At 30.7% G+C, this 12,036-nt stretch overlaps 2 protein-coding genes and 1 long non-coding RNA gene across 3 annotated transcripts in view; all 3 read left to right on the top strand.

Moving 5' to 3' along the window:
• Window positions 1-5,250, top strand: part of LOC124418800 — a 72,313-nt gene extending 67,063 nt beyond the window's left edge. Inside the window, exons 2-3 of the long non-coding RNA XR_006940218.1 lie at window positions 4,907-4,934; window positions 5,027-5,250. This is a non-coding gene — a long non-coding RNA (uncharacterized LOC124418800). The remainder of the gene's footprint in view (window positions 1-4,906; window positions 4,935-5,026) is intronic.
• Window positions 5,251-6,882: 1,632 nt separating this feature from the next.
• Window positions 6,883-11,786, top strand: LOC111684004 (von Willebrand factor A domain-containing protein 8). The gene is made up of 7 exons (XM_023446121.2): window positions 6,883-7,221; window positions 7,277-7,536; window positions 7,591-7,758; window positions 7,817-7,981; window positions 8,044-8,199; window positions 8,263-11,399; window positions 11,468-11,786. Exons 1-6 carry the CDS (start codon window positions 7,017-7,019, stop codon window positions 8,758-8,760), a joined length of 1,452 nt encoding a protein of 483 aa, XP_023301889.2. The 5' UTR covers window positions 6,883-7,016; the 3' UTR covers window positions 8,761-11,399; window positions 11,468-11,786.
• Window positions 8,810-11,567, top strand: LOC124419021 (von Willebrand factor A domain-containing protein 8). Its single transcript, XM_046947140.1, has 3 exons — window positions 8,810-8,821; window positions 8,854-11,399; window positions 11,468-11,567. The coding sequence occupies exons 1-3, from the start codon at window positions 8,810-8,812 to the stop codon at window positions 11,565-11,567; spliced, it is 2,658 nt and encodes an 885-aa protein (XP_046803096.1).
• Window positions 11,787-12,036: the final 250 nt, after the last annotated feature.

Consider the following 12,036-nt stretch of genomic DNA (forward strand, 5'->3'; position numbering starts at 1 on the left):
TTGCCGATGATAGCAATATATGTCATTCCTTTTTATTTCAACATAGGCCTAGACCTCTAGAATTTGGGGCAATGAGACGCGATATAAATAAACCGCTCAATTACAACTTGATAAAGATCTCTGAAATGCCCGCAAGACTCAATGATGCTTTTTACCCCACATAAACACATGGCAAATAATGTTGGTCCATCAACCCACCAAAAAAAGGAACTTTCAAAGAAGCGAAAAGATGTAGAATTTTCTCAATGGAAGTACTGAAAAAGACCTGAAGAAGTTATGATTGATTGATTGATTGATTGATTAACATAGACTTGTCATTGGAGGGATATCCTCTTTATTTGATTCCAAATTCACTACATCTGAAGTCATTCTCAGGAAGTAATTTATGTTTTTTATTGGAAGTTATTAGGAAGTGAAATCGTAGTAGGTATTATAGAATACAACAAATATCACTGAAATAACTTTTACATAAATAAATAATTTACACGCAGTTAATTAAAAAAAATTTTAGTACAAAAATAGAAATGCAATTTTAAACAAATCGGTTCATAATATTTGACCACACCCATATAAGATCTCGCTTCAGAAAATGTCATTAACTTTACGAATGTCATATAATGGGGAAAATATAAACAAGATTTGTAGACATAAATCTCTCTAAACTAAGTTTTGCTAATTTTTGTTGACCTAATAGAACATTTATCGTAATTATGAGCCTAAAGGCCCGATTCCGTGTTACTGTTGTATGGTGAGGGCTAGGCGAAATGGACCAATTTTAACCATTTTCAATAGAGTTCGTCCTTGAACCAAAATAAGACTTTGAGCTAAATTTCAGCCAATTATCTTGAAAATTGCGACCTGTAGCTTGCGCACAAGGTTTACATGGACACACAGACAGACGGACGTGACTAAATCGACTTAGAAAGTGATTCTAAGCCTATTGGTATACTTTAAGGTGGGTCAAGCAGGGTGTTAGAAACATCAGCATAATACTCTCCCCACTATAGTGGTGCTCTAATTTTGTTGATCTCTGATTTAAGATATTATGTCCAAAAGTATGTAAATACAAAATTTAAAAACGTTATAAAAGCCCCAAAATAACTATATTTATTAAATGTTATACGCCATCTGAAAGTACATTCTCTCATCTTTAACATAAAGTCTAAAATTTGACATATCTTCTTTCTGATTCGATTTAACAATGTCCCTCCGTCCCTCAACTTAAACGGATTATATCTCAGCAATTCCAGAATGATTAAAAAAGTAATTTTATAGAAATTCGGATGTGAATCATTAGAATGTTCTGAATCTTGATTTAGATTTAGACGTTTTACAAAAAATATACCTTAGATTTGACATTGTAGTTTATTAAAAATCATTTCTTTGGAAAAACAATTTAAAAGGGAAATTACTTTAAGAAAAAACCCCCTAATTTATAAAATAGTTCAAGGAATTAAGTTGTATTAAAATATATATTAAAAAAATATTACCAAATACTAACCCTGTAATATAAAAAATGGCCACCACATTTTTTTTATAAATTTTACTTTTGGAAACATGGAATTTGGTCTGAGGTTTCTTTTTTTTTTGAAATTTATGAGAAAAGGTTAAATATTACATTTTTAGAAAGGCCACAAAACCAATATTAAAAAAACATTTAACAAATAAATGACATTTTGTAAAAAAAGCACTAGCATTTTATTCTAATATAAAATTTTGATTATTTAAATTATGAAATGGGGTTTTGTATTTTTTTTAAATATCCATGTTGACTTGAGGTTTCAATATTTTGAATTCTACCACAATAAAGTTGAGGCTTTCAATTAAAATAAAATTTAAAGAAAAAAAATGTATTTTTTTCATTTATTGTATTTAGTTATTTTGTGATAGTAATGTTATTAATATCAGCTTATCTTGTTTTATTATTATTTTTTTAAACATTTTTAAATGACATTTTTACTTTTCTATTTTTTTAATTTTTTTTTTTGCGTTTTTAAGATAATTTTTTGTTTTCAAAAACAGATAATTTTTTTTTGAAATGTAACCCTTTGCACGTTTCTTTGAACTCGTATTAAAAAAAATCTGTATCTAACCGTTAATAACGCACGACTAGTTTAGTTGTAGTTTTATTATTATTTTTTTGGGTTTTTGTTATTCTAAGATAATTTCTCAATTTTTTTGCTTTATCAAATTTTGTATTATTTTTCTACTAGAAAAAAACTTTTTATGTCTCTCTTTTAAAATACAAGAAAATAGAAAACGTGGGATTTTTTTAATTAAAGAATAACAAAGTATTAGTACTTCTAAGGCAAGTCTGAAAAATATACATATTGCAGCAAAGTTCTTATCAATATTTCATTTTGTTTTAAGTTCTAAACCTGGCCTCTAAAATATCAGAATTTATTAAAAAATTATATAAAAGAGAAACAAATTATATTTGGATCTTAAATCCAAGTTTTTTCATGTTTAACTTTGCTTTGTTCTGTTTGTTGTTCAATTTTATGCAAATATACAGTGGACGGCAAAAATTATTGTTTTAAATAAATTCTACTTTTCAGAATATCATGGGTATATTAAAAAGAATTAGTAGCAGTTGGAAATTAAAGGATCAGCCCGAATTAACCTCTGATTTAATAGTTGTTTCTTATCTATAGATTAAAGTGTTCTTTAGAATACGGACTAGTATAAGTTCATAGAATAGTATATTGTCTAGTTTATCGTCTTGTTTTTTATTTAGACTATGAATTAGTCTTTGTACTACTCTACGGACTAATCTGTAGACTTGTATATGTTTTAGTCTATTTACTTGGTTATGACTATATAATGACAAGACTATGATTATACAATGGCTATGACTAGACTATGGCTATTCCATGACTAGACTATGACTAGACTATGACTAGACTATGACTAGACTATGACTAGACTATGACTAGACTATGACTAGACTATGACTAGACTATGACTAGACTATGACTAGACTATGACTAGACTATGACTAGACTATGACTAGACTATGACTAGACTATGACTAGACTATGACTAGACTATGACTAGACTATGACTAGACTATGACTAGACTATGACTAGACTATAACTAGACTATGACTAGACTACGATTAGACTATGACTAAAATATATTATGACTACACTACTACTAAACTATTAATATTCACTAGACTATTAACAAGTCTATAAACTAATTTATCGGCTAGTATATTATTGATTAGCCTATGGATTAGTCTATTGAGTAGTATATTGCCTTGCCTTTGGACATTCTTAATATCTAAACTATTGACTAGTTTATTCATAAGTCTATGGACTAATCTATTGCTAGTCGACACTAGTTTATGGAGTAGTCGGTTCATTATTTATCTATTTCTATAAATCTTTTAACTAGTCCATGTAAAAGGCTTCCTAATGATATCTGATATAAAAGATTTTCTAAACCACTGTCTAGTAATAATACCAGTAAATAATTGAAGCTATTAATCTATAAAAAAATAATTCTTATTTGCTCTTCACTGTACTTTTGGGTTCTGTGGGAATTTATTCTAAATTATGTTTTATATTTTTTTAAGTTTCTTATCAACTTCATAATGTTGAACAGAAATTTAAAAGATTAACTTCTTTTAAGCAATATTTGCCATTCAAACATAAAGAAAACTTTTGTATACAAAAACAATATTCTAAAAAAGAATAAATTTAAAAATAATTTGACAAATATATTATTTAAATAAGAATTAAATAAAGTTTTAAAAATAATTCTAAATAAATCTGTTATACAACTTTTGTTTCATTTATACAAATAAATTTTCTGCAACTAAATTTTAGAAAAAGTTCTAAATAAATAATTTATATTCAATATTCAATAAAAACATTTCTAATTCTTATTGGTTCGTTTCTCATTTTCTAATAATTTTTTTGTTTATAGCAATAGATTTTAGATTAATTTCTTTATTAGCTCTGGTTTTATTTAGCAAGATACAATTTACACAATTTATTTTTATATTATTTTGTAATTTTTGATATACTATTGCATAAATATTTAATACACCGGAAGAAATATATAGAATACGTACTTGAACTACTTAAAGTTTTGGAATAAACATTTACAAATTATTACTATTTCCTTTTTAGGTTTTTTTTTGTAAACAATTTTGATATAAAATTTATAAAAACTATAAATAAGAATTTTATTAAATAAAAATTAACATTGAAGTCTCTTACACTCATGTTTCTTTTTTTCGTTTTAATGTTTTAAGTTCTAATCTGGAACATTGAACTTGTAGATGAAGGTGGCAGCGGATTTAAAATAATTTGAATTTCTGTAAAAAATATAGAGTAAGTGATCATGTCTATAAATTATTCTTAATTTTAATATGAAGAATTAATAAAAATCAAGCCTCCAAAAGTATATTTCCAACTGTGATGAACTCGTATGTTTTTTTATTCATATTTCAAAATTTCGATTCCTTTTTTTTCAAGTGTATAAAATTTATTGCGTTTTTATAATGTTTTACTTTTCACAGTAATTATACTTGCACTTATTTTATTTATTTTTTATATTTTAATTCATTTTTGTTGTTTTTATTTTCAAGTATTTTCTCACGATATTTATGGGTTTTTTTATATAAATTTCAAAACAAACTAAAATTTATAAGAAATTATTTTTTGTTTAATTTTTTATTGTAATTGAAGGTATTTTTTTATATATTGATATAAAAAATTTGTGGCATTTTAGTTGAAAAATATTTTTATCATATTTTTCTTGGAAAGTTCTTTTTTTTTCCTTAATATTCATATTTTAAAAGGTTATTTTTAAGTTATGCAATTTTAATTCTTATCAAAATTTTGTTATATTGGGTATTTTATAAAGATTTATGTTATTACTTTATCTTTTCAGTATTGCGCTAAATCGTAAAAGGATGAAGGTAAGTACATAAGTGTACCAGTTATTAAGATTGGAATTATATTCAATTGTATATTTCTTTCATTCATATGTATATTTCTGCTGAATTATAAGAATTTAAGAAGATCCGTAATTTTTTAATAAAAGTGGCACAATATTAATAATTTCTCAACATTTCTCAGAAGGTGCAAATCCGTAAAAAACTCTTAAACATATACATTCTCTAAAGTTTTCCTAGGCAATATCGAACAAAAATCATCCAAATTAGCAGACATCGATTTTAAAAGTTGAGTCACCTGACACGAAATTGCGTATGTGTATTCAAAGCTTACTTCTAAGTCAATACATCAAATTTTTTAAATTTTGGTCGGAATCGACGTTTGTTCTTTAGAATTTATTAAGAATAAATTTCTTATCCTATATGCATACATATACATACATATGTTATACATTAGGGAAAAAATTTACCATGAATAGACATTTTAAAGACGTTATAACAGCGCCAAGACAATTTTATTTAAAAAATGTTGTATGCCATCTAAAGTACATTCTTTTAACTTTAAAATAAAGGCTTTATGACTGACATAACTTCTTTCTTATTCGAGATATAAGCTTAGCTCAAGAGAAAAGTATACTTTAGTTAGTTTGAGAGAAGGATGTACATATATACATAAAATCCGAAGAAATACACCTAGTCTCTATCGGGCATGATGTACGTTCCTTAACCAGTGCCTCAAGTGGGAATCGAACCCACCACCTCCTTTCTACCAGACTAGAACACTAACCTACCGGAGGCCAAGTATACTTTGGGTTAAAAATTTGTCGCCCTGTGTTATTAGAGTTTTCGATCCATTTTAGTGCAGCCATGGATCATATTTTTTTTAACAACAATGTCCATAGTCTGTATTACATATGATCAATTTGTAGATCATATTAATACTTTCACAATTTTAGCAAGGGAGTAGTTTTAAAATTAAGATCTGATGTATTTCGTGGATGGATGAATAACGTAATACATCACAATGTAAAATATAGTATTTTTTAAACATATGTGTACATATTTGGATTATCGTTCTATAGTCGACTTTTAAACTTTTTGAGTTTTATGCAAAGACGATTTTTCGACTTTTTTAGTTGGTTAAAAGTCGACTTTTAGATTTTTAAATAGTCGACTTTTCGACTTTTTTCTATTTTCCTACTTTTTTTCAACAATTTTCGACTTTTTCCGACTTGTCGACGATTTTCGACTCTTTCCGACTTTGTTTCGATTTTCAACCTTTTTTGTATTTTTTCGACTTTTTGTCCTTTTTCAACTGTTTTGGACTTTTCGACTTTTTCCGACTTTTCGTCCTTTTGACAAAAAGTCGATGGTTCGATTATTCAAAAGTCGATGTATAGAACCCTAATTGGTATAGTTTTGACAAAGTTCTACCGCCTTATGCAAAAACGATTATTAAGTTAACAATGGTTGTTAAAACCTGTTTTTATATGGAAAAAGTGTGCAGTAAATCATTGTTAACTTTAATAATCGTTTTTGCATAAGGCCCCTAGTCTTTTGGGGACTTGAAATACAATATTTATTTTAGTCGAAATCAGAAACTCTCATACGACTCATCATAAATTTTCATTTAATTTATTCTTTGTAGAAACATATTTATGCATTTATTTAATACTATTTTAATAAATTACGAATATTAACTCTTATTTATTCACAAACTTTTAGTTCCCACTACACTTTTTTAAAATTTATTTAAATCTAACGTTTTAAGTTATAAGCACAAAATAAACTACCTTTCTAAAACCATAATTTTAGTATATTAAGTACGAAATAATACAACTCTTCATATTAAGCAGATGTTAAATAAAAACAGCTGTAGTTGTTGTTATTTCTAATCAAAACACTAAACACTCTCTCTCTCGCTCTCATTTTACTACTATCGCGTGTTTTGTTTTAATTCAATAGTGTGGAGGAGAAGTGCTGGTGTATTTTTATTGTTCTTGTTATTAGTGTGTTGTTAGTGCAAAATTTCTATTATTTTTTTTAATTTTGTGTTCACATTTTCGATTAATTTTGTAAATAAAATTAAAAAAAGTTAAATAAAAGATGATTATACCGTTAAGATTAATAAATAGAACAACAAATAATATCATAAATAATCGAAATGTTTTAAAAACTCGACAATTTGTACCTGTTTATACGAAATTCTATGCGACAAAAGTTTCAGAAGACAGTGAATCTATAACAATTGGTGATGTAACAAAAAGTATAAAATTACCAAAAAACCCGGAACTAGTGCCACAAAAATATGGTGAGTTTACTGTCGAGGTTATTAAGGAATGACTAAAGTTTTGTTTGTTTTTTAGTGCAATATGCTGAAGATGGTTCTATGGAGTTGACTCAATCTGCTTTGCATCATTTGCGTTGGATGCTGCAGAAAGATACTTTAAAACAAGACATGTTTCTTTTGGGTCAGCCTGGTCCCTTGAGAAGACAATTGGCCATGCAATTTTTAGAATTAACTCAGCGGGAGCTGGAATATATTGCCTTGAGTCGTGATACCACCGAAAGTGATTTAAAACAGAGACGTGAGATTAAAAATAAGGCTGCTGTTTACTATGATCAAGTAGGTGAGCAAGTGAACTTTGAACTGTTCTTTATAATGTGTATATTCTTTCAGTGTGCTGTTAGTGCTGCTGTGAATGGTCGTGTTTTGGTTTTAGATGGTGTAGAACATGCTGAACGTAATGTTTTGCCCATTTTGAATAATTTGCTAGAGAATCGTGAAATGCATTTGGAAAATGGTAAATTTCTAATGGCTCCCGAACGTTATGATAAGTTATTAGAGGTGAGTGGTTTTGTTTTTTTAATTTTTATAATCTTTTGAATGTGGTTTTACTTTATAGACTTATTCAAAAGAAGAATTGGAGTCTTGGGGTCTTTTACGTGTCTCTGAAGATTTCCGTGTTGTGGCTTTGGGTTGTCCCACTCATAAGTATAAGGGCACTCCATTGGATCCTCCACTCAGATCACGTTTTCAATCGCGTAATGTTTCACATTTTTCGTTTGAGGTGAGTAAGATTTTATTAAATATTTTAAGAGGAAATTAATTGAAATGTTTTCTAAATTCCAGGAAATGCTTGTGGACCTAAGCTCTCGTGCTCCCCATGTACCTGTGGAAAACTTAAAAAGTCTTTTATCTTTTGGATTGGCTGTGCAGTCGGCAGATCCTTCCGCTAATCTACCAGATTTTCCCTTAGATAATCTGCATTCAGTAGCTAAAATGATGGTAAAAAAATGTATTTATTCAAGCAAAGTAAATACGAACTAATTTTAAATATTCTTTCCTTAGAATGTCAATCCTAATTTATCTCTACATGATGCCTTAATACGCCTGTATCCCTACCAAACTTTGCTGAAAAAAGAACAACAAACACGCATAGCAAATCTGCTAAAATCCTTTAACATTTCCACTGTACCCTCAAAAGCCGTTAAAAAGATTTCTAGCCAAAAAGTGAATAAAGATTCCGCCAACAATTTAGTAGAATTTAAACTTGATGATGTAACAGTAACGATACCCGGCGGTCATCATGTTACGGTGAATCAAAAACAAAAAGAATTTGTTGATCTTGATCATCAACGTAATGTTTTGGCACAAATGATACAAGCCGTTAGTGTGGGTGATGTTTGCCTGATGGGTCAGAAAGGTGTGGGTAAATATACTTTAACCCAACATCTTATGCAACTATTGCAGCAGTCGTTGGAACCCATGGTGTTATTTGAGGATATGACATCTAGGGATTTGGTTCAACAACGTATTACCACCGTTGAGGGTGATACTGTGTGGTGAGATTCTCCTTTGGTGAGAGCTGCTAAAAATGGTTCAGTTGCTTTACTGAATGGTATACACCGTTTGCATAAAAGTACTGTGACGGTTCTACAGCGTCTTATACATGATCGTGAATTGCAATTGTGTGATGGCACTACTCTGTTGAGTGGAGAACGTTATGAGGCTTTATTGCAGCAGGGTTTTACCAAACTACAATTGGCGGAAAAGGGTATTTTAAAGATTCATGATAGTTTTAGAATTATTGCTCTGGCAGAGCCCCCAAATCCCAATACAACCGCTCAGAATTGGTTGACTCCTGAAATGTTGAGTCTTTTCTTGTACTTGGAGGTTAGACCTTTACAGCAATCGGAGGAATTTGAGATTATGAAGAAACTTTATGGTAATATTGATGATAGTATCCATAAAGTAATACAATTGTCTCATATTTTAAGAGACTCTTCGGATACCGCGTTACAAAATTTGTCGGGTACATTGTCCACCAGACAGCTATTGAAAATTGCCCGCCGCATGTCTTCTTATCCCACTGATGTTTATGAAATTATACAAAACACTTTCTTAACAAAGTTTATGCCCGCTCTACCCAGAGCTGCTTTGGAAAATGCCATACGTCAGGCTGGTATAGAACCAGAAACAGGCAAACAAACCGGACGTAGAAAGATTTCAGTGGAAAATAATATTTTGAAAATTGGCAACACCGAAATGAAATTGGTGGATGCTAGTGAAGAGTCCAAAGTGCCCAGTACTTTGTTCTATGAAATGCCCCAACATGTGGCCTTACTCGAACGTCTTTTGCAAGATTTCCTCATAGGCGATCATTTGTTGTTGGTGGGTAATCAGGGAGTGGGTAAAAATAAACTTATTGACAAATTGCTGCAATTGATGAATAAGCCTCGTGAGTATTTACAACTGCATAGAGACACCACAGTACATAGCTTGACGGTGCAGTCTACTTTGCGCGACGGCCAGGTGGTCTATGAAGACAGTCCTTTAGTAAAGGCTGTTAAAACTGGTCATATCTTGGTTATCGATGAGGCTGACAAGGCTCCCGTTAATGTCACCTGTATTTTGAGGACCTTGGTGGAAAGTGGTGAAATGATGCTGTCTGATGGTCGTAAAATTGTAGCGCCTGGAGACAAGGAATCAGCTCTGGAGGAAAATCCTGCGCAGGAGATTATAGAAACCCACCCCAACTTCCGTGTTATAGTATTGGCTAATCGTCCTGGTTTCCCTTTCTTGGGTAATGATTTCTTTGCCTCCTTGGGAGATGTTTTCAGTTGTCATGCCGTCGATAATCCGTCACCTGATTCTGAAATCTTTTTATTACAACAATATGGTCCTTCGGTGCCTAAGAAAACATTGGCCACTTTGGTTAATGCCTTTGGAGAGTTGAGACAAATGGCTGATGAAGGTTTATTAAACTATCCCTACTCTACTAGAGAAGTAGTGAATATTGTAAAACATTTGGAAAAATATCCCAATGAAAACATGTCTGAATTGGTGGGTAATGTTTTGGATTTCGATAAATACCAACCCGAAGCTTTAGAACAAGTAACCGGGGTGTTGGCTAAACATGGTCTACCCATAGAAGCCTATGCACGCAATGAATTGTACGCTTTGCGCAAAAAGAAGGAAATACAATTGACTGTCAATCGCAAAAGTGGTTTGGGTGTTTCGGGGCCAAAATACGGCAAAGTAGATCCTAAAAATGAGCCGCATGTAGGTGGCAATACTTGGGCTGGTGGTAGTGGTGGTCGTGATACTGCTGGTTTGGGTGGTAAAGGTGGTCCCTTTCGTTTAGATGCTGGCCATAAGGTGCATCAACTTTCGGATGAAGAAAAAGACGATATACCGGAGGAAGTGAAAAAAGCTGCACGCGAAATGAATCGTAAAGCATTTGAGGAAAAATTAAAAGAAATAAAAATGTCGGCTCACGATCATTCTCTTTACGCCCAGTTTAGTGAACCCATACGCAAACAAGTGCAACAATTAAAGGCTGTTTTAGATGCCATGCAAACAAAGAGCAAGGAACGGCAGTGGCAAAAGTATCAAACTCATGGTGAACTAGATGATACCCGCTTAATTGAAGGTATAACCGGAGAGAAAAACATTTATCGACGTCGAGCAGATGCCAATCCCTGGGCTGATCATATACAAGAAAAACCAAATCGTCTTAAATTGGTGGTAGATGTTTCTGGTTCCATGTATCGTTTCAATGGCTATGATGGACGTTTAGATCGTGAATTGGAGGCTGTGGTCATGGTAATGGAAGCCTTTGAGGGTTATGAAAAGAAAATCGTTTACGATATTGTCGGTCACAGTGGTGAGGGCTATGAAATACCCTTTATCAATGCCGGCAGTCCACCACGCACCGATAAAGAACGTTTCGAAACAATACGCATGATGCATGCTCATTCACAATTCTGCTGGTCAGGTGATAGTACTGTAAAGGCTACCAAAGAAGCGGTTAATACTTTAGCCGAAGAAGATTATGATAATTCCATTGTGGTGGTGTTGAGTGATGCGAATCTATCGAGATATGGTATTGATCCCAAAGATTTTGCCAAGGCTTTAATGAATGGTGAACCTAAGGTCAAGGGTCATGTTATTTTTATAGGCAGTTTAGAGGAGGAGGCTGATGTGTAAGTAGTTTGTTGAAAAGGATTTTTTTTTGTATTTTTATTATTTTTTATTTTTCTTTTATTTGCAGCATAAATTCCCAAATGCCTGCCGGTCACAGTTACGTTTGCATGGATGTCTCAACTTTACCCCAAATCCTTAAACAAATCTTTACCTCTTCATTATTGTGATAGAAGAAATATATTAGTTTAAGTTTAATACATATTTGTGTTTTAGCTCTAAATAGCAAAATTTATCAAAACAATTATTTAAAAAAAACTGTATAGAAATGTTGTTGTGTACAGTGTGTTAATAATCTAATATAATTGTTAAAGCCAGATAGAAAATGCATTTATATTTATTTGTTTTATTAAACAGCAATAAAAAAATAACATTTGATATAACACGTATAACTTGTTTGCTTTTTTTTCACATTCGTTTTTGTTAAATTCGAAATTGAAACAAATATTTTTTAGATTTTAAAAATCTTATACATTTTATATTTATTTCATTATAATATAAATAAAATAGCTTGACTTTTACTTAATAATAGTTTCTTATAATTAAAAAATTTAAGAAAAAAAAGAAAAGTAAGAAAATTTAAAAAAAATCTTAAATCATAAAAACAAACTTAAATAATTTAAAATTTCTTAAAACCTG

This window comes from Lucilia cuprina, chromosome 3 (assembly GCF_022045245.1).
Source record: "Lucilia cuprina isolate Lc7/37 chromosome 3, ASM2204524v1, whole genome shotgun sequence".
Taxonomy (NCBI): Eukaryota; Metazoa; Arthropoda; class Insecta; order Diptera; family Calliphoridae; genus Lucilia; species Lucilia cuprina.

Coding starts and splice junctions, on each gene's coding strand:
- LOC111684004 (XM_023446121.2), top strand. CDS start 7,017: ATGATTATACCGTTAAGATTAATAAATAGAACAACAAATAATATCATA. Junction 7,537..7,590: donor CTGCTGTTTACTATGATCAA/GTAGGTGAGCAA, acceptor ATATTCTTTCAG/TGTGCTGTTAGTGCTGCTGT. Junction 8,200..8,262: donor ATTCAGTAGCTAAAATGATG/GTAAAAAAATGT, acceptor TTCTTTCCTTAG/AATGTCAATCCTAATTTATC.
- LOC124419021 (XM_046947140.1), top strand. Junction 11,400..11,467: donor TTAGAGGAGGAGGCTGATGT/GTAAGTAGTTTG, acceptor TTTTATTTGCAG/CATAAATTCCCAAATGCCTG.